General features: G+C 47.4%; 3 protein-coding genes across 3 annotated transcripts; 1 reads left to right on the top strand and 2 right to left on the bottom strand.

Moving 5' to 3' along the window:
• Positions 1-250: 250 nt before the first annotated feature.
• LOC308476313 (olfactory receptor 51G2-like) lies at positions 251-1225 on the bottom strand (the record flags this gene model as incomplete). The annotated part of the gene is made up of 1 exon (XM_081003853.1): positions 251-1225. The coding sequence occupies one exon, from the start codon at positions 1223-1225 to the stop codon at positions 251-253; it is 975 nt and encodes a 324-aa protein (XP_080859979.1).
• A 7596-nt stretch (positions 1226-8821) lies between these two features.
• LOC308476312 (olfactory receptor 52B2-like) lies at positions 8822-9757 on the top strand (the record flags this gene model as incomplete). Its single annotated transcript, XM_081003852.1, has 1 exon — positions 8822-9757. The coding sequence occupies exon 1, from the start codon at positions 8909-8911 to the stop codon at positions 9755-9757; it is 849 nt and encodes a 282-aa protein (XP_080859978.1). The 5' UTR covers positions 8822-8908.
• Positions 9758-16144: 6387 nt separating this feature from the next.
• Positions 16145-17192, bottom strand: LOC308475272 (olfactory receptor 52K1-like; the record flags this gene model as incomplete). The annotated part of the gene is made up of 1 exon (XM_081002330.1): positions 16145-17192. One exon carries the CDS (start codon positions 17190-17192, stop codon positions 16197-16199), a length of 996 nt encoding a protein of 331 aa, XP_080858456.1. The 3' UTR covers positions 16145-16196.
• Between the last annotated feature and the right edge of the window lie 5293 nt (positions 17193-22485).

The following is a 22485-nucleotide window of genomic DNA, read 5'->3' as shown; positions in this document are numbered from 1 at the left end:
ATGCAGATCTCTCAGAACCGGTGTTGTGTGGTCTCGGCAGCCACTCCTAGTCACCAGTCTAGCTGCCGCATTCTGGATTAGTTGTAGTTTCCGGGTCACCTTCAAAGGTAGCCCCACGGAGAGTGCATTGCAGTAGTCCAAGCAGGAGATAGAGCATGCACCACTCTGGCGAGACAGTCTCAGCCTGCATACCAGATGGGGCTGGTAAACAGCTGCCCTGGACACAGAATTGACCATGACCAAGCCACTCTCACAGTCGGCGCCTGGCCCCTGAGCCCTTGCGGCAGAGCATCCCAAGGACCCTCCTGCGTATCTCCTTGGTCTTGACGCTGTAGATGACGGGGTTGAGGACTGGAGGGAGGAGGAAGTGCAGGTAGGACAGCAGCAGGTAGACCTGGGGAGACGCCTTCCTCTTCTTCCCAAACCTGTGGATCATGGAGAGGCTCAGGAGCGGCGTGTAGAAGAGGAGAACGGCGCAGAGGTGGGAGACGCAGGTGTTGAGGGCCTTCAGGCGCTCCCTCCATGTGGCGATGCTCAGCACGGTCCTCAGGATCAGGCCGTAGGAAAGCAGGATGAGGACGGAGTCCAGGCCCAGCGTGGAGAGGAGGACAAAGAGGCCATAAGCGCTGTTGGGGCGAGTGTCCGAACAGGCCACCTTGAGGACGTCCGGGTGGACGCAGTAGGAGTGCGAGAGCGCCTTGGCCCCACAGTATTTGAGCCTGCGCAGCATGAAGGGCAGAGGCAGGTGCAGGATCACAGCCCGGAGGACGATGGCCAGGCCCATCTTGGCGGTGGCGGAGCCGGTCAGGATGGAGGTGTATCTCAGAGGGTTCCAGATGGCCACGAAGCGGTCAAAGGCCATGGCCAGCAGGATGGCGGACTCCGTGACCGAGAAGGTGTGGATGAAGAAGAGCTGGGCAAAGCAGGCCTCGGCCCTCACCGCCCCGGAGCGCAGGAGGAAGACGCTGAGCATGGAGGGCAGCGTGGAGGCCGAGAGCGCCAGGTCAGCCAGCGCCAGCATGGCCAGGAGGAGGTACATGGGGGCACAGAGACCCTGCCCTGCGCGGATGGCGGCCAGAATGGTGGAGTTGCCCACGAAGGAGACGAGGTACATGGCGCCCAGTGGGAGCATCAGCCAGCTGTGCGCAGAGCCCAGTCCAGGGATGTCCCTCAGGATGAAGATCTGCGGAGTCTCCTCGCCCTCCGTCCAGTTGGAGAGTGACATGGTGCCTCTCGTGTCACACCTGGGGATTCAGAGCAGAGGGGAAACATGGCGGAGCTGGAGAGGAAATCCTGCAGGATCAGGCCAGGGGTGCATCTAGACCTAGAATCATGGAAGTGGACAACTGGAGGGGAACTCAGGGGTCCTCTAGTCCAGCCCCCTGCGAGGCAGGAAGCACAGCTTAAGCATCCAAGAAAGATAATAATAAAATAATAATAATAATAATAATAAATTTTATTTATACCCTGCCAGAGCCGGGCTAAGGGCGGTCAACACCAATAAAATCACAGTAAAAACATAATAGGGGGAAAAGAAAAACCCAATTTAAAATACAGGTTAAAATGCAATTTAAAATGCAGCCTCATTTTAAAAGTGGCCGATAAATCAAGACCATAAGGGGAGGGAAACATAAGGGTCAGACTGAGTCCAAACCAAAGGCCAGGTGGAACAGCTCTGTCTTGCAGGCCCTGCGGAAAGATGTCAAGTCCCTCAAGGCCCTGGTCTCTTGTGGTTATAAAGACTAGGACTAGAAACAGTTTCTACCCAAATGCAATTTTGGTTTTAAACTCATTGCAAGGAGTCTGTATGGGAGTATATTGTATTTCATTATGGGGTATCAGAATTTTTAGGGGGCTAACCAGGTTGGGATAGCTGGGATAGCAGGCTTGTGGGTTTTTTTGAATGTCTGATGTAGATTTTTCAATTTCGTTGTTTTGTATGGGACAATGACAATAAAGATATCATATCGCATCGTAGTGTGAACCCCCAGCGTCGCCCCAGCACGGAGCAAGCCAGTTTCTGTGCGTCCATCTCACACCCACCTCTCCAGCTATCGTTCTCCTACCTGGCGACCAGGTGAGGCAGGTGAAGGAATACGCCACCCATGAGCCTTGGTTGTCCCATCAGGGGCATAGGAAAGGGGGGGGCGGGCCGCCCCAGGCGCCATCACAGAGCGGGGGTTGACAAATTATCAAGGAACAATTACTGCCCTACTAGGGCGGTTCTTAAAAAACTTTTTTTTAAAAAAAAAATGCCTTCTCCAAAGGTCTTATCTTACTACACTAGGGATTATATAGCTACATATGAAATTTCATGCATATCAGTTAATATCTTGGCCCTCCTCCACAAAAATAGCTGTATACTTAGCCGTTTTCCTATGTCGTGAAGGCTGAAATTTCAACAAAGCACGTGCCTTTGCTAGACTCTTTCGGACACCTGCTAGAAGCATTCTTCCATAGGCAAGCATACCTAGGTGCTTAGGAAGCAATTTTAATCTTAATATTTTAGCTTTTGTATATTTTAAAGTAAGATTGTTAATTTTTCTTGATTTTACTGCTGTGGTTTTTTTGTTTTGTTTTGGTAAACCAATTTTCAGGTTTTTTAAAATAAATTTTATTAAATAAATAAACAATAAATAGAAATAGAAATAAAACAACGCAAGCTAAAACACAATCCATCCTGTAGATTTAAAAGTATCTGTCCATAGTCGCCTACTTGTTACCAGAGGCTCGGAATCCACATTCCTTTGTAAGAAAATATGAAGTAACGTAAAGCCATTTTTGCAGACAAAAAATAAATAAATAAATGTGTGTGGGGGTGACAAGAAGTTTTCGGCACTGGGTACCACCTGACCTTCCTACGCCTCTGTGTCCCATCCCTAAGATGTAGCTGCCACAACAAAGCTCCTTCTTCTGGGATGCTGAGGAGGACATTTCAGTGGGCAGCGAAGGTCTTGAAAGAGAGGGCTGCCATCTGCCTTATTGCAGGGCAGATTTGAGGGTAATCCATAATACGTGGAACGAGTCTGCCCCTGTGGCTTGATGGAGGTAGAAACTGTCTCTCATGCCTTGTTATGCTGCCATTTTTATGGGGATATACGCTCAGTATGTATTACCCCTGCTGTGCAAAAATCTCCAAATGAATCCGAACTTCAATGTCTAAAATCCCTGGTAGAGGACAAGGATCCTGAGATCAGGTTAAAGGTAGCCAAATTCTGTGTGATTGCCATAAAACTTAGGAAACAAGCGGTGCTGTCATAATGATTAAGGTTTTAAATGATAATTTTAGGTTATATGTTAGCGACTAAGTTTTAATTTATATATTTTTTGACTATTCCTATATCTGTATTGTCCCTATTATACCTAATTGCAAATTCAAATGTATCCCTATCGTGTTTTATGACTTCCTTGATATTGTATGTGGGCTGGAACTGGTCTGTGACCGAAATAATAAAAATCAATTCAATTCAATTCAACCCTGAGAAGATAAGAAGAGCCTTCTGGATCAGGCCCAATGGAGCCCATCTGGTCCAGGATTCTCTTCTCACAGTGGCCAGCCAGATGGATGCACTCAAGTAAGACCTGAGCGTCCTCCTGCAGTTTCCAACAACTGGCCTTCAGAAGCATCCCTGCCTCTGATGTGGAGGGAGAGCAGATCCATCCTGGCCAAAAGCCAGAGTCTTATCTTCCACAAACTTGTCCACTCCTCTTTTAAAGTCATCTCGGTTGGTGGCCATTCCTGCCTCCTGAGGCAGGAGTCCCACAGATTCAGGGCAGATTTTTAAATCCAACGGCTTCCTCGGATGTCCCCTCTGAGTTCTAGTGTTATGAGGGAGGGAGGAAAAAAAGCTTTCTCTCCCCACTCTCTCACACCGTGCGTCATTCCACAAACTTCTATCATGAACCATGGAATGGCACCGTTGGAAGCGAGCGCCAGGGTCATCTAGTCCTGCAATGATGGAATCTTTTTTTGCCCGTTGTGGGGCTCAAAAGAGACGCCGAGATTAAGAGTCTCGTGCTCTACTGACTGAGCTGCTTTTCCTCTAACCCAAGAATGCTGCAAAACTCCATCAAGAGGGGAGTCGCTCCAGCCTCTTGGCCATTGGGGCAGCTCTTTTCTGAACCGCTTGAACCACACGCCGATTAAAGGAGCCCTTTGTTTTTTCTGAACCAAATTATCTGATGTTCAGCATCAGCTCTTTGCAAACCGGGCTCTTGTTTCCTTTGGCTGAGCTGCTCCCACCCTCCCTGGATAGCACCCTCACCCAGGTCACCCAGACAAAGCCCCAACATGCCCCCCCCCTCCACAGGGGTCCTGTTCAGCGAGCAGCCTGTGTGACTTACTCGAATCCTTGCAAGAGAATCCAGAGGAGAAGTCTTGTGCCAGGAGGGGTGGCCTCAACTCCTGCCCCTTGCAGGGTTTATAAGCCGTTGCACCATCTCCCGAGTGGGAGCCTATAATGGGCCTGGGATTTGGAGGGGGGCACCTGGGCTCTTGAAGCTGAAGGGTTCAAGCTGCCTTTTCTGTCTGTAGCCTGAAGATGTGTATGTGGTGCTTAACACCCACCAAACTAGCAAACTAGCAAAGATGTACAAAATGAAAAATAAGAACTGTTGGAAATGCACTGTAAAAGAGGGGAATTTTCTCCACATGTGGTGGTTGTGTGACAAGGTAAAGACTTTTGTATAGTGAGTTAAAAAAGATATTTAGGTACACCTTTTATAAGAAGAAGAGAAGAAGAAGAAGAGTTTGGATTTGATATCCCGCTTTATCACTACCTGAAGGAGTCTCAGTGAGAGCCAGTGTGGTGTAGTGGTTAAGAGCGGTGGACTCATAATCTGGTGAACCGGGTTCGCGTCTCCGCTCCTCCACCTGCAGCTGCTGGGTGACCTTGGGCCAGTCACACTTCTCTGAAGTCTCTCAGCCCCACTCACCACACAGAGTGTTTGTTGTGGGGGAGGAAAGGAAAGGAGAATGTTAGCCGCTTTGAGTACCTTTGGGTAGTGATAAAGTGGGATATCAAATCCAAACTCTTCTTCTTCTTCTCTTCTTCTCAAAGCGGCTAACAAACTCCTTTCCCTTCCTCCCCCACAATAAACACCCTGTGAGGTGAGTGGGGCTGAGAGACTTCAGAGAAGTGTGACTGGCCCAAGGTCACCCAGCAGCTGCATGTGGAGGAGCGGAGACGCGAACCCGGTTCACCAGATTACGAGTCCACTGCTCTTAACCACTACACCACACTGGTTCTCTTTTTTTTAATAAAAAAAGCCTGGAGGCATTTTTGCTAGGAATGGTTGGAGAGGAAATTAAGAAGGAAGACCAGAAATTCTTCCTCTATGCCACAACAGCAGGAAGACTGCTCCTCACACAGAGATGGAAACAACAGGATATTCCGACAATTGAAGAATGGCAACAGAAATATTGGAGTATGCGGAAATAGCAAGGCTAACTGGAAGAATCCAACAGCAGGACGATGAGAAATTCCAAAAAGAATGGTCCGAATGTATGGTATACTTAGAGAAAACTACATAAATAAAGACACTCACAGGACTGAAATAAAACTCATAATGTTTATTGTATACATTTGGTTAGACCATAAGATGAAATGCTGTAATATAATAAGGATTACATCTTTAAAGTATAATATGAAAATTTATTAAGAAATTATAGACATTTATAGAATGTATACAGTCATACCTCGGGATGAATACGCTTCGGGTTAGGCAAATTTGGGTTGCACTCCGTGGCGACCCGGAAGTAATGGAGCGTGTTACTTCCAGGTTTCACCGCGCGCACATGCAGACCATCAAAATGACGTCACGCGCATGCGCAGAAGCGTCGAAATGCGACCCGCACACGTGCAGACACGCCGGCCCGTTTGCATCCCGAGGTACCACTGTATATAGTAAACACGCTTAAGTAAGAGCAATGTAGAGAAGCCAGAAGAGGGGTGGAGGGAAGTTAATTTGGATAAGATATAGATTTTAAGGAGAATAATATTGTTAAGCTGTATTGTGATTAAGATATTTGAAAAAAAAATCAATAAAAATCATCGAAGAGGGGGGGGAAAGCTGCCTTTTCTGGGTTGAAGAAAAGGCAATGAAGGAGTAACACACTAGAACTCCTGCGCAATGTTGGGAGATTGAGGACAGAGAAAAGAAAGTCCTCCTTTGGCGCAGCACAAACTATGGAACTCCCTGCCACTTGAATGGCTTGAGAAGAGGAATGGAGGGATTCATGGAGAAGAGGGCTTTCGATGGCCGCTGGCAAGGGTGTTCTGGGACATTTAGCCCCTAGAGGCAAAACCCCTGGCTCTCTTCCCTGCCCCCTCCTGCCCCTCACCACCCCACCTCTGACATTGCACCCCCACTCTGATGCCACGTGTGTACAGTTGGCCCACCCCTTATGTGAGGATTTTGTTGGGGAGGGGTCGGCATGCACAAAACCCAAATCTTGCAAAGTCAAGAACCCCCAGAACTGCCCCTGCGCCCAGCGAGGGAAAGGGCTGCTTTCTGGGCTCTGGGACCATTTCCCGAGCCCTGTAAGCAAGAAAAGCTCTCTGGGTGGACAAGCGGAAGCAGAATAATAAGTAAACGGAAAGCAGGCACCGTGGGCTCCCCCTGTTCTCCATTTATGCGTTTATCTCCCCCTTTGTTGTAAATGACCTGCTATCATTGCAGCCCTTCCAGGCACCTGATGCGAATGACAAAATGACGCCCCCTCCTCTCCAGGGAACAAGGGAAGGGGCAAGCATCTCAATCAGGAAGAAGGAGGGAATAAAGATCCTCATCAGGATCTGCTGCCCTGCACCCCAAGGGTCATCTAGTCCAACCCCCTGCAATGCAGGAATCTCAACTAAAGCCCATCCAGCCTCTTTTCGGAAACCTCCATGGAAGGAGAGTCCACCACCTTCTAAAGGAATCGGTTCAACCGTCAAACAGCTCCTACTCTCAGAAAGTCCTTCCTGATGTTTGGTTGATGGTTTTACAATATACAGTGGTCCCTTGGTTCTCAAACTTAATCCGTTCCGGAAGTCCGTTCCAAAACCAAAGCATTCCAAAACCAAGGCGTGCTTTCCCATAGAAAGGAATGCAAAAGGGATTAATCCGTTCCAGACTTTTAATAACAATCCCCAAAGCAGCAATTTAACATGAATTTTATTATCTGATGAGACTATTGATCCATAAAATGAAAGCAATAAACAATGTGCTGCAGTCACACAATCAATCAGTAGCTGAACTGGATTCCACACAGACACACAGACACACACACACACACACACAAAGAGCCACAAAAACAAAATAAATAGCAAAAACAGATAGACCTAACACTCCAAACAGAAGTGTGGCACTCAAATCGGAAGCGTAACACTCAAAAAGGAGCATGTTCAACTTCTGAAAAAAGTTCGCAAACCAGAACACTTCCTTCCGGGTTTGCAGTGTTCGGGTTCCAAGTTGTTTGAGAACCAAGGTACCACTGTATTCTCCCTGCTCTTAATGATCATGATAGCAGCATGGGTTAGATGTGCGAATCCTCTTTCGACCTCTTTGACTGGAGATTTGTTTCCCCCATTTTTGGACATGGTGCAAATGCCCGCCCCTCCACAGGCAGATCAACTTTACAAGCATCCCTGCATTTATTCCTGCATCGCAAGGGGTTGGACTAGATGGCCCTCGGGGTCCCTTCCAGCTCTACAATTCCTTGATCCCAGAAAAGCCCGGCCAGGCAGCAGGGCAGCAGCTCAGAGTGGGAGACGGGAGGCAACAATCTGTCTGTGGGGCATCCCTCCCTTTGGTGGGGCATCTTCTCTGGGGGAGCCCAGGGGAGCAGGTGGCCAGGTTCCTCCTCTCCCAGCAAGGGGCCTTCACCTGCTGCAGCTCCTCCCCACCTGCTCCTGGCCAAGGGGGAGGCTGCAGAAGCCAAGAGCCATTATCTGGATTCTGTCCCCAGATGAAGCCACAGGGGAAGAGAGCAGAAGAAGCTTTGAGAGCTGGAGAACTGGGGGCTGAAGACTCCCTTGCTTCCTCACCAGCTGGGGTGGAGGAGAGGAGAAGTCCTCTGCTCAGTTGCAGCTGGAGACGTCAGAGGATAAACGAGGCCCTGCCCTGCTCCCTCCCCTCCCAGGCAGAAGCTCATCCATCCAGGAGAAGGAGGACCTGCCTGGTGAGTCAATGCTAGCCACTGCTGTATCTCTTGGAGAACAAGGAATTTCATTTTGCCCTCAAAATTAAGCACTAAAACTGAACCAAGGAATGGAAGCTGATTGAACAGTTGAGGATGGTGGGTCTGCTTAACCTGGAGGAGACCGAGAGATGGCATGAGAGCCATCTTCAGGTATCTGAAGGGCCGTCACATGGAAGCTGGAGCAAGCTTGCCTTCTTCTGCTCCGGAAGGGAAGACCCAAATCAACGGATTAAAATGGCAAAAGGAGATTCCGACTAAACTTTAGGAAGGGCAAGAGCTGTTTGACAGTGGAATAGACTGGTGGTCTCTCCTTCCTCGGAGGTTTTTAAGCAGAGGTTGGGTGGCCACAAGTCAGGGGTTCTGTAGCTGAGGTTCCTGCATTGCAGGGGGCTGGATTCAATGTCTCCACGGGATCCTTTCCATCTCTACAATTCTATGAAATCCAACTTGTGAATCATCAGGCTGAGGACGGAACAGACTGAGGTTGCGCTTTCCATTCCGCCAACCTGCCCAGTTCCTTCGATTCTGCCTTCCTCTCTCAGAAGCTACCCTCTTCCAGACTCCACCTCGGTGGGTTGTGAAATCATGGAGACAACCAAGACACTCCAGGTTGCTGAACCCGCCTCTGCCAACCAGAGTGCCTTCCACCCGGCTTCGTTCATCCTTCTTGGCATCCCAGGCCTGGAGGCGTACCATGGCTGGATTGCCCTCCTCTTCTGCCTGATGTACATCGTGGCCCTTCTGGGCAACTCTTGCCTGCTGTACATCATCGCCACCGAGCGCAGCCTCCACCAGCCCATGTACCTCTTCCTGGCCCTGCTGGCCCTGGCAGACCTGGCCTTGTCCTCCTCCACTGTGCCCAAAACCCTGAGCGTCCTCCTCTCCCTCTCCAAGGAGATCTCCTTCCAGGCCTGCCTGGCCCAGATGTTCTTCACCCACCTCAGCTTCATCGCAGAGTCCACCATCCTGCTCGCCATGGCCTTTGACCGCTACGTCGCCATCTGCCGGCCGCTGCGCTACGCCGCCATCCTCACCCGCCCCGCCATCGTGAGGGTCGGGCTGGCCGCTCTCGCCAGGGGCTTCTGCGTGATGCTCCCCACGGTCTTCCTCCTCCAGAGGCTGCCGTACTGTGGGCACCGGGAGATGCCTCACTCTTACTGCGAGCACATGGGCGTCGCTCGCATGGCCTGTGCAGACATTGGCGTCAACATCTGGTACGGCTTGGCGACCACCCTTTTGTCTCCCGGCCTGGACGTGGTCCTCATTGCCGTCTCCTACACTCTGATCCTCAGGGCGGTTTTCCGTCTCCCATCCAAGGATGCCCGCCTCAAGGCCATCGGGACGTGCGGCTCCCACCTGTGCGTCATAGTCTTGTTCTACACCCCTGCCTTCTTCTCTTTCTTTGCCCACCGCTTTAGCCACGGTACCATCCCTCAGCACCTTCTCATTCTCCTGGCCAACATCTACCAGCTCCTCCCTCCTGTCCTGAACCCCGTGGTCTATGCGGTCAAGACCAAATGCATCCGGGAGAGGCTGGCTCAGGCCCTTTGGAAAACGGGGAAGGGGTGCTGAGCTTGGGGTCCCTGGAAGGGTGGGTGCCTGTTTTGCTTGTTTGTTTTATTCATTCGTTGGAAGCATTGCAGGGAATGGACCAGGGGGTATCCCTTCCAACTCTACAGTTTGGTGATTCTGTGATTCCGTGCCCTCTTCTGCCCCCTAAAATGAGGGAATGGGTTTTGCCTGGAAAATAACAGGAAAGTCTGATGCAGCAGCAGAAAAAAACAAACCCTAACAACTCAAAGCTATTCTAGGCTGTATCAACAGAAGTCTAGTGTCCAGATCAAGGGAAGTAATATTCCTGTTCTATTCTGCCTTGGTCAGACCACACCTGGAGCACGGTGTCCAGTTCTGGGTACCACAATTTAAGAAGGATGTTGACAAGCTGGAACATGTGCAGAGGAGGGTGACCACAATGATCAAGGGTCTGGAAACGAAGCCTTATGAAGAACGGTTGAAGGAGCTGGGTATGTTTAGTTTGGAAAAGAGGAAACTGAGAGGAGACACAATAGCCACCTTCAAATATCTGATGGGTGGCCAGATGAAGATGAGGTGTTGGGCACTGTGTTCAGTTCAGAAGGTGTGCAGTGGAGGGCAACCAAGATGACTGAGGGTCTGGAAACCAAGTCTTATGAAGAACTGCTCAAGAAGCTGTGTATGTTTAGCCTGGAGGTGAGAGAATGACCATTTTCTTAAGGGCTGTTGCATGGAACATGGAGCAAGTTTGTGATCTCCTTGGACGGTAGGACTTAAACCCATGACTTCAAGTTGCAAGAAATGAGATTCTGACACCAGGAAGAATTTCTGTTGGTAAGAGTCATTTGACAGTTTAACAAATTCCCCTGGGAGGTTGTGGGCACCCCTTCCTTTGAAGTTTCTAAGCAGAGGTCGGATGGTCATTTGTCTTGGGTGCTTTAGCTGAGATTCTGGCATTGCAGGGGGCTGGACTAGATGACCCTTGGCATCCCTTCCAGCTCTAGAATCCAATGATTCTGTGATTTCTTTTGCTGCTTTCTCCCATCTCAGACTCTTACTGCTGAGTGTTGGGAGATGGGTATTGGGGGTGGTATCCTTGGAAACTCTGAATCAATGAATCCCCACATTTTGCCCTGGGGTAGATAAGCCCAAAGAGGAGGTCTGGGTATGGGGTAGTCCTTAGAGTGTCAGACTAGGCCCAGAATTCCCATTCTTGAGCACCCCTCATTTCTCTCAGCTCAACCTTGCTCACCAGGTTGTTGTGAGGCCAAAAGGGGGTGGGGAAAAGATGTCTGCATGCAGCCCTGAGCAATTGGGAGGAAAATGTCACTGTGAGAGATAGATAGCTAAGGGCTTTATCTGAGCATTTGGGTCTGGTACAAAGCAGAGCTGCTGGAAAGGAGGAAAAGCATTTTGGTGAATGGAAAGAACTCAGAGATGGAACTTTTGTCATGAATGTGTCTGTTGTGGGGGAATTAGAGATTAAAACACATGAGGATGCTTGGCCAGAGGAAGAAATGGCCTGACTCAAGAAGAAGAAGAAGGAGGAGGAGGAGGAGGAGGAGGAGGAGGAGGAGTTTGGATTTGATATCCTGCTTTATCACTACCCGAAGGAGTCTCAAAGCGGCTAACATTCTCCTTTCCCTTCCTCCCCCACAACAAACACTCTGTGAGGTGAGTGGGGCTGAGAGGCTTCAGAGAACTGTGACTGGCCCAAGGTCACCCAGCAGCTGCAGGTGGAGGAGTGGAGACGCGAACCCGGTTCCCCAGATTACGAGACTACCGCTCTTAACCGCTACACCACACTGGCTCTCAGCTGACGAGAGCTTGGCATGCTGCTTCTATGGGCGACTCCCAGCGCTTTCTGAAAATGCAGGGAGAGGCCATAACCCGGGGGCAGCTGATGCTTGCTTGGTTATTTACTCCTGACATTTATAGTCCACTCTGTGGCCAAAAGGGGTCATGGAACCATAGAAGTCCCTATTTCCACCAGATGGAGAGGTATGTCAGGGCAGCCTGCACTTTGATGCAACAGCCACGTGGCATCCATTAAGAGGGACCGCTGCCCAATCGACTGTTTCAGCCCACTCCCCAGCCTGGTGCCAACGCCATGCAGCCCACAGTGTTTGCGCAACACACAAGTTACGACAGCCGTCCTTGGACTGAGTCCCACATGCCTAGTTATTAGCAGAGCAGGTTAGCTTTGCAGGAGCCAAGAGATCCAGAAACTTAATCATAGAATCATAAGAGGTGGGAGGGACTGCCAGGGGTCATCTAGTCCAGCCCCCTGCAATGCAAGAATCTCAGCTAAAGCATCCCTAGCAGTTGGCCATCCAACCTCTGTTTAAAAACCTCTGAGGAAGGAGAGTCCACAATTTCTCGAGGAAGACCATTCCACTGTCAAATGGCTCTTTGTGGCTTCTTATGACATGAAGACCACCATAAACAGATTTGCCCTCTGTTGCAGACCCCCCCCCCCAATCATTCAGTTTGTACAAACACAACACACACACACACACACACACACACACACACACACACACACGACATACGCAACATTTCTGTTATAAATTCATAGTAAATCAACCGTACATCGGATTTACACCGGTCCACGTTTATTTTGCTCCATGAAGGAAGGACTATTAAAGGGGGATGGTTTATACAGGATGGCCATAATCCCTTAAGCGTACCAACACATACTCAGGAGCCCTACCCAGTTGGCATGACAACCTGGGTGGTCCCAGACAGAAGACCATCAAAGTCACAAAGGACTTGCATATGGGAGTGGATTCAACACGGACTGGAACAAAGGACAATGATCAGATCTTCCCTCTGGGGGCAGGAAACTGCAAACTCCCTTTTGTCCTCTGTAAATGACTCATGGGGAGAGGGAAAGGAGGAACCAGCCAGGTGACAAGATACTCAGGTTACTGTCACAACTCCTCCCTCAACCCCTCCTTTTTGTGATGTGTCAATGATGTCATGATGTAGTTGTGATGTAGTTCTAGGGGTGTAGCTTGGGGGATTAGTAACTAATAAAAGTTGGGGTCTTTTTTGTTCTGGGCTTCCATCTTGTTCCACCTGGTGGCAGGTGGGAGTCCTGTCTTGACCGTCTTCAATAAAGACCAAGCCTACTGGCTGCTGTTTTGCTCTGGTATTCCTGGCTGGTGTCCTTGGTTTTTTTTTTGTCCAAGGGAGCCCTCGGATTTCTCCATTAACAGCTCCATACTTCCCACTAGGCATCAGCAGGGTTGAAACACAGTCAGCAGCAAAGCGAAAGGAAATCAGCCCTCAGTCTTGTGGATATTTCCACCCCCTCCCATTGCGAGAATCTCCTGACTTGATGTTTTCAGAAAGGAGGAGGCGGAAACTGCTCTTCGCTTCTTCCGCTCCTGCCTGACTCTGTGGGAGTCTGAGTGTTATCTCTGTAGTGATTAGATGGCTGAGTGAGAACTGTAACACTCATGTTACCTCTTTTAGTTTTTAGTTTGCAGTAGCTTTTAGAAAATAAAGACATTATGCTTCACAGCAATCTTCCGTGTTGTTCATGCTCTGCTGAGTTTGGTGCTCACAATGGACAGTTGTGGGTCCAGTGCACTTAGATCTGCTTTCCAGGAGTGGAAGGTCTCTGGAAGTGCTCCCCAGTTGCCTAGCCCAGTGAGGGCAGAAGAAGTAATTGAGCCCAGTCGTTGGCACCGGCTCAAAGGCGTACTGACACAACACACGATCTAGGCAGATTACTTTTTTTGCCCATCCTTAAGCTGTATGTGCTCCTGTTGCACGGTCCCAGCTCCTGCCAACCTAGCAGTTCGAAAGCACGCCAAAAAGTGCAAGTAGATAAATAGGTATCTAGGAGCATGCTTGTTTTCTCCTGCTCTGCAGGGTAGGACTCGAACCCCTAGCTTCAAGTTCCAAAAAAGGAGATTCCGGCTAAACAACAGGGAAAACATTCTGACAGTAAGAGTTGTTTGAGAGTGGAACAGACTCCCTCGGGAGGTTATGGACTCTTCCCCCTTGGAGGTTTTTAAGCAGAGGTTGGATGGTCCTCTGCCATGCATGCTTTATTTTTATTTTTTTAAATGATATTTATTAAAATTTCAGAGAGAAAAAAAAGAATTACACAAAAACAAGAAGTAAAAATACAAGAAAAATACAAAATACAGAATAAAAGAATAAAAGACACTTAAAAAGAAAAAAAAAGAAGAATGGATCAATCTTTCCATAGCTTACATTCATATCCTTGTTTCCCTGACCTCCTCATACCTCCCTTTTTTGTATTCCAGTTCAATTAGTTAAGTCAGCAATTTCTTTCCCTCTTTGTTTTCTTATGATCCTTTAACTTAATATACTATAACTTTAAATTTTCATCTGTTATCAATCCTTTTTTACATACATCTTTATGGGATTACTGCTTAAACCACCTAGCTTCATTCCAACATCATTCTAACATTCATTAATTTTGCAATATTTCTGTAAATAGTCTTTAAATTTCTTCCAATCTTCTTCCACCGACTCTTCTCCCTGGTCTCGGATTCTGCCAGTCATTTCCGCCAATTCCATGTAGTCCATCACCTTCATCTGTCATTCTTCCAGAGTGGGTAGGTCTTGTGTCTTCCAATACTTTGCAATAAGTATTCTTGCTGCTGTTGTAGCATACATAAAGAAAGTTCTGTCCTTCTTTGACACCAATTGGCCGACTATGCCCAGGAGAAAGGCCTCTGGTTTCTTCAAGAAGGTATATTTAAATACCTTTTTCAATTCATTATATATCATCTCCCAGAAAGCCTTAATCCTTGGGCACGTCCACCAGTGGTGAAAGAATGTACCTTCAGTTTCTTTACATTTCCAACATTTGTTATCGGGCAAATGATAGATTTTTGCAAGCTTGACTGGGTTCATGTACCACCTGTATATCATTTTCATAATATTCTCTCTTAAGGCATTACATGCCGTAAACTTCATACCTGTGGTCCATAACTGTTCCCAGTCAGCCATCATTATGTTATGTCCAACATCTTGTGCCCATTTAATCATAGCAGATTTCACCGTTTCATCCTGAGTGTTCCATTTCAACAGCAAGTTATACATCTTTGACAAAATCTTAGTTTTAGGTTCTAATAGTTCTGTTTCTAATTTTGATTTTTCCACCTGGAAACCAATTTTCTTGTCCGAATTATATGCCTCCATTATCTGATAATAATGAAGCCAATCTCGCACTTTGTTTTTTAGTTTCTCAAAACTCTGCAATTTCAGTCTATCTCCATCTTGTTCCAAATGCTTTAGCTGAGATTCAAGGGGATGGACTAGAGGACCCTTGGGTCCCTTCCAACTCTACAGTTCTATGATTCTATATCCCAGTTTGATCACCGAGATAATCCAGAGGAGCACAGTAAATCGTCCCCCGTGGTGCAGATGACCCAAACTGGCCTCAACCAGAATTTGGGCATTTAGTGTCCCTGCTCCCATACGGTGGGAAATGTTTCCAGGAGAGATTCAGGAGGCAACCTCATTCCCACTCCCCTTTAAAATTAAACTAAATGAATAAAACACTCTGAGACGCAGTGCCAAATCACATTTAGTATTTTTTGCTGGCAATTTAAGTTATTTTTCAGTGGAAAACAGTTTTGGGGTTTTTTTTTTACATATTATATTTAGGACAGTTTACAAGTCAATATACGTAGCATAACCTTTATCATTTATACAGTGATGAAAATAATATAAAATAATACCAATACCATAATGCAACAGTGCATGTTCTCTGGGAATTTATGATTCCAAAACATAATAAAAAATGACTATTATTCAATAGATGACGTTTGCTGATTATTTTTTATTCCCTGTGATAGTAAGTTTTGATAATGTTACTACATTCCAGATTCTTTCAAACCAAAGACTGAAGTTGCTGTGCCTCTGAGTGAGCTATTTTTGCTGCAAACAGTACAGTATTAATTTATCAAATGTATAACAAACTAACAAAATATTCCAACAATTCAAAGAAAGAAAGAAGGAACGAGGGGGGTGGGGAGAGACCCAAACAAACTCTGTCATGTAAATCCACCATCTTTACTTTGGGCTTTCAGGCTCCTCTTGAAGATTGAGAATGGTCAGGCTGAGTTGGTAGAAACTCTTCATCTCCCAGATGTCCTCTGACCCTAATGGCAGCCAGGGTGAGACCTTCAGAGGAATGTTTAGCAGAATCCTTCCACGGCCTTTCAAGAAAGACCCAAGCAGTAGACTTCTGTCATTTGTTCCCTGTGCCATATGAACACCCTTGAAATCATCTCGGGTGGCTACCCGTTTGCATGGCTCCAGACCAGCCTGGGTCAACCTGCTGCAGCCCTCCATATGTTTTTGTACAATAGCCCCCATCATGCTGACTGTGGCTGATGGGAGTTGTAGTCAAAAACAGCTTCAGGGTACCAGGTGTGCAATGTCTGCTCTTGATGGTTCTGCTAAATCTGGCACACAGACAGATCGGTCACTTGGTTCTGCTCCTAGCCACTGCTTTCCCTGGGACCAAATGAGCCCATTTCCTCCTGAGCAGCTTCCAAAGACTGTCCTGGATCTCCTTAGTCCTCATGCCATAAATGATGGGGTTGAGGATCCAGGGAAGAAACAGGTATATTGCGCTGAGCAGATTGTGGACATCCTGGCTGGCTGACTTAGCTAAGCGGAAGACAAGAGAGGAGACAAGGCTGCAAGAGTAGACTGTAAGGATGACCATGAGGTGGGTGCCACAGGTGTGGAAGGCCTTGTGTCGGGTGTGGCCAGAGCTCATCTGCATGGATACCTGGAGGATGCAGCCATAAGAACCCAGGAGGAAACAAAAGTCAAAGATGATGGTGATGGTTCTTGCTGCCAGGCCTACAATCTTGTTCCTGGAGATGTCACCACAGGACAACTTCATGAGGGCCATGTGCTCACAGGCAAAATGCCCAATGGTGTTGGACCGGCAAAACCTCACCTGGGAGGCCAGGATTACCACTGGGCCCACTACAGCCAGACTCCGGGCAAGAGCGACCAGTGTCAATATCACCAGGAGCTTCTTCGTCATGATGTCTGTGTAATGCAGAGGGTGGCAAATGGCCACATACCTGTCCAAAGCCATCAGGAGGAGAACATTGCAGTCCAACATGAGGACAAAGTAGATGAAGAACATCTGGACCAGGCACTCCGTCAGGGAGATGTGGCTGACTCCGAGAAGGAAGCTGAGGAGCATCTTGGGAAGGATGATTGTGGAGCCACAGAGGTTGACTGCGAAGAGCAAAGCAATCAGGACATACATGGGTGAATGGAGACTGTGATCTGTCCTCACGGTGTAGATCAGGATGGAGTTCCCTGCAACAATCATGAGGTAAAGGCAGAAGAAAGGGATGGCGAGGAGATATCTGGACTCTTGGAGGCCTGGGAAGGGGAGCAGAAGGAAGTCTGTGTAGGAGACGTTGGCTGTTCCGTTCTGATCCCCTCCAGCCATCTTGGCAATGATTGGCGATAACAATCCTTAGATCTGAAAAGAGGGAAGAGAGGAACATTTCACTCATTATTTTACAATCTGTGGGTAGTATGGCAGCAGTGACCATTCCTGGACTGGGAGAGCTTCACCACAGTAGTTCAAACACTGGCAACTTTAAGACTGGATCAGTGCAACAGATTCTATATGGAGCTCCCCTTGTGCTCGATTCAGAAGGTGCAGTTTGTGCAGAATGCTGCAGCACAATTGCTTACAGAGTGAGACCCTGTCACCTTTTAGCACCTCTGTTCAGAGGTCTGCACTGGCTGCCAATTGGTTACAAGACCAAGTTCCAGGTGTTACTAGCTGTACTTAAAGACCTTTCCAGTTTGGGACCTGTTTGCTTCTGGATTTGCCTTACCGTGTAGGAATCTACTTAATACCTTTCCTGCAGCCCCCTTGCCTTTTGAATATTTTAAAAAGATCTGTCTTTTGTTAATCATTTTACTGCTCTTTTTGGTAACCTGCTTAGAGGTTTTATTACAGTCAAGCAGTTTGTTAATGTTGTGAAAGGAATAAGGGGGGGGGGGATATTTCATCCGTTAGGAGCACATGAAGTTGCTTGGTCCCTCTACCTCAATATTGCCCACACTGACTCAAGGGCGAACGAAGTCTAACCGATATCCAGGACAGTGCAAACCGCTGGCTGCACACGTGTTGCGCCGCTACGTACAATGCATGTGTGGTGTCACTATATAGGGCGCATGTGTGGCATTGCTACGTACAGCGCATGCGTGCGACACCACGCATGTGTTGTACATAGAGGTTTGCCGCTGGTGCCACCAGAACACCATACAGACGGTGGCGGGATCCTCTGATCGTGGCTGCAGCCGCGAATGGAGGATCCTCCATATGCGACTGCGGCATATAGAAATAAAAGACACTAGAAATAAAAGGCAAGATGGCACCACAATGAAAGGGAAGGGACGGTATCTTGCGGGTAAAAGGGATCATTCCCAAGCAGCAAAAAAAGGAGAGAGGTAGGCTTGAACTCAGGATCAGTCCCCATCTGTAAAAAGGGAGCAGCAGCCTGAGCCAGTTCCAGACAGTTGCGATTTTCAAGTGGGGTTTAATTAAATACTGGCAAATTCAGGTTGTGTAGTTAAAGGTGGTTCGGCTCTCTTGCGCAACAAACCCAGTTCCCCGCAAAATAACCAGACTTTTTGTGGTGAGGAGAGTGACAGGAACATGCCTTGGAGAGAGAGGGGCGGGCGGGAGGCGGGTAGCAATTGCTTGTAAGGACCAAAGATGCGATCTGTCTTTGCTAACACCAGTTCAGCTTATCACCAGATGCAGTTTGACACACGTATTTCCCCCCATCTTGTGTAGGCATACTACATTATATTGTTCTGCCCACCCAAACCTCCTCGAGCCGCAAGTGAGATTCTGGGGGTTCCAGGCACTCACTCAGGAGTTGTGTTTCCTTTGGGGAACAAGCATAGCAGAGCCTGGGGTGTCTTTTATGATATGTGGCTTATTCACACAAATATACAGCCTATACCTATATGGAGAAAGTGCAGAGCACTCACATTCCAAAAGCGTCCTGTTCCTCCCATGGCTGCAACCTCAGGTGCCAAGAGACCCCAAACATCATGTCTGACTCTCTCTGCAGCATAAAACTGCCGGCCTCATGCTCTGCTGCCTCCTGCCCACCCACCTTGCAAAAGTGACCCCCCCCCCGGTTCACTTGCCTCCTTGCCCACTGCAGTCCTGTCTCTCCCTCCTGAAATTCTGGCCTTTTCTCTCTGCTGTCTCTCCGCTCAAGGAGGGGCTAGAGCATGTGACTCTTAATCTCAGGGTTGTGGCTGTGAGTCCCAGGCTGGGCAAGACTTCTGCACTGCAGGGGATGGAATTAGATGTCCTTGTGGTCAATTCTATGATTCCATTGAAGTGTGGACAAAATAGACTCTTAAAACACGTAAGAAGTCAACCCAGGAGGCAGAGTAGAGCCATCCTGGCTAATAGCCATTGACAGGAAGGAAGTGGTGCAACATCCCTAGGCAAGCTCACTTCCCTCCCCTCTTTTTCTCCACAACTTTCCTCCTTACATCTTCCTCCAGATTCTCCCCTAAATCCACATCAGATCAGCTCTTCTTGAAAGAGGGTGCCCAGAATAGAACGTGGGCTTTCCAGACTCTGTCCAGCTTTGAGCCTTGTAAGTCTTGCATAAGGCAACCTGGATAATGTTGCACCTAAAATAGCAGCCCAGCATCCTAGTTTGACTCAGCCACGTTCCTTACCTTGTCCTCTTTCATTTCAGCATCCTACTTTAGGGACAGATGCTGCAGTTTTACCTACCTTGATGCGCTGAGAAGCATCCAAGGGCCCAGCAGGGTCTGAAGGATGCTGTTGTGCCCGACAGGATTAAGTAAGCTCAGCTCTGTTCTCAGAGGAGTCCCTGGCAAGATGGTCCCCTCTTGGGAGCCGTAATTTATGGAGTCCGTTTTTAGCCTCCAGTTGGGAATTGGCACAGCTCTATCACTCTTGGGTGGGAGATGATGGTCAGGTCATAGATCTGGCATCATGGACCATTTGTAGCTTGACCCAAGTATGCCAGCCAGTCACCCAGGCACTACGAATGAGCAAGACACACAAAATTCTACCTCATGCCCTCAGAGCCAAGTTATTCTCGAAGTGGGAATCTTCCTCATGTAGCCAAACCTGTTAGGAGTCATTCTGCAAAGAAACAGAAAAGATTATTGTAACTTTAGGAACTGTTTCTGTGAGTTCTGTGAGTGGTTTTCTAGGCTGATTAGGTACAGCTGGTGATGACTACAAAAGGAGGAGAAGTTGCAGTTTGAATTTGCCTGCAGAGAGAGAACACCCACATGCTTTGTGCTTGTTGTTTTTGTATAGCTGTAATAAAAACTTTGTTTGAGTGATTTACACCGGTCTCATGGTCTCGTGGTTCTGTCGTCTGCCACCAGAAGAAAGACCCCCTCTAACAGGTTATGGGCCCAGTTCTGAGTGGGCAGAGACAGAGCGTGGAAAAGAACCCAGAGACTGGAAGCGACTCAGCGTTTCTCAAGCACCTGGCTGTGTGAAAGCGTCGGCAGTGAGTGTCTGTTTGAGACCTGGAGCCGAACAATTCTTCAAGCCACGTGTGAGTAAAGACTGAGTGGAAAGCTGAAAGCTGGGTGGAGCCATGGCTGGACTTGGAGCTGAAGCTCAAGGGGAAGCTTCAGTAGAGAAACTGGGAGAATCCAATTATATGTCATGGAGTTTACAAATGCAGGCATTTTTAAAGAAAGAACAATGTTGGACTGTTATTGTTAACCCTCCTGTAAAAGATGAGGATGAAGAAGTAGATGACACAGACCAAAGACTGGAGGACAAAGCATATGCCGATCTAATTTTGAGTTTAGAGAAGTCTCAATTATCTCATGTGCGAGACCTTGAAACAGCAAGTGAGATTTGGAAAGCACTGAGAGCGATACACATTAGAGATACTGCTGGCAGCGAAATTACTCTACTCTACAGAGCCAGACTAAGTGAGGGTGAATGTGTTTCAACACACCTTCAAAGAATACATGATTTATTTTCACAGTTAAATGAACTTGGGGAACATTTTTCTGAACAGAGAAAGGTTTATATTGTGCTGTCTTAACTTCCTGAGTCATGGGATAATTTAGTGATGACTTTGGAGGCAATTCCAGAAAGCCAATTAACGATGCATTTCTTAACTGGGCGTTTGCTTGATGAGGAGGAAAGACGCCATGAGAGAAAGGCGACAACACCTCACTGTAACTTTGGAAATGGGAGATGGTCCAGTAAAAGATATGCAACTGATGAGGAGTGGCAACATAAAGAGGTCGTTGACCACGCAGAGGAAGCAGCTTTCACAGTCAGAAAATGCTATCGTTGTGGGTCAACCAAGCATTTAGTATGACAGTGCACTGTATCTGTGGGACACAGTTTGCTGGGGAGCGAGGAGACAGGAAGAGTCGAATCTAGTATGTTTCTGCAGCAGTTTGAGGCACCAGTCATGACGTTGGACAGGACTGGATTTTAGACTCCGCATTTTAGACTCAAACATTTTTAAGTCTGCACAAACCCTTGTAGAAAAGCAACCTTGTAAATCTATAAATGTAGTACTAGCTGATGGAACAGTGCATGAGTCAGCTGGAAAGGGTAGTGTGAATATTGACTGTTTAAGCACCAAATTTACCAATGTATTGTGTACCAAATTTGCTTTCAGCTGCAAGTCTTGTTAACCAGGGGTTTAAGGTAACCTTCTCTGGTTCAGGCTGTAAAATAGAGAAAGCTGGAAAAGTGGTTACAGCATCCCTAAAAAATGGTTTATTTGTTTTAAAAGACCAGCTAATAAGTGAGTCTGGGGCATGTGTTAATGCCTGTAATAGAGCCTTGCATGATGAGTGCCAGTATTTGTGGCATCGTCGTTTGGGGCATGCCAATTTCCGCAGCATTGCAAAAATGCCAGAATTAAGTAAGGGAATTAAAATGAAAAAGTGTTCAGTTTTTCTGGACTGCAATACCTGCAAGGAGTCTAAAAGTAAGCAGGGATCTTATCCTGAAAGTAATAGAATTAGCAAGAATCCATTTGCTTTAGTACACTCAGACCTTTGTGGGCCATCTGCGGAATCTGAAGGAGGAGCAAAGTTTTTCCTGGTTCTTGTGGATGATTATAGCCGGTATACTTGGGTATACTTGTTAAAACACAAAAGTGAAACTGGTCAACTGATTAAAAATTGGGTCAACTATATAGAAAGGCAGTTTCCCTACAAAGTTACCCAATTGCAGAGTGACCATGGAGGCGAGTTCATGTCTGAAGCCCTCCAGATATGGTTGAAAAAAACGTAGTATTAGTCGCCATAAATCGTGTTCTTTTTCACCCGAAGAAAATTCGATTGCAGAACACAAGTTAAGGTCTTTACAAACAATGCTACATTCTATGTTAGATTCTGGTTTATCCAGGAATAATAATAATAATAATAATAATAATAATAATAATAATAAATAATAATAAATTTTATTTATATCCCGCCCTCCCCAGCCGAAGCCGAGCTCAGGGCGGCTAACAACAATCAAATAATCAAACAATCAAATAATCCAACATTCTAAAAACATTTAATTATAAAAATTAATTAAAATCAAATTGATGGCAACCGTTAAGCAAAATTCTGTGCAGGTTGCCAGAGGAGGGAGTCAGGCTGTGCCCTGACCAAAGGCCTGGTGGAACAACTCTGTCTTGCAGGCCTTGCGGAAAGATGTCAGGTCCCGCAGGGCCCTAGTCTCT

Source organism: Podarcis pityusensis (genome assembly GCF_964106645.2).
Source record: "Podarcis pityusensis genome assembly, chromosome: 4".
NCBI classification, from domain to species: Eukaryota; Metazoa; Chordata; class Lepidosauria; order Squamata; family Lacertidae; genus Podarcis; species Podarcis pityusensis.
Note: the sequence above shows the minus strand (reverse complement) of the source record. Positions and strands in the feature narration are given on the sequence as shown.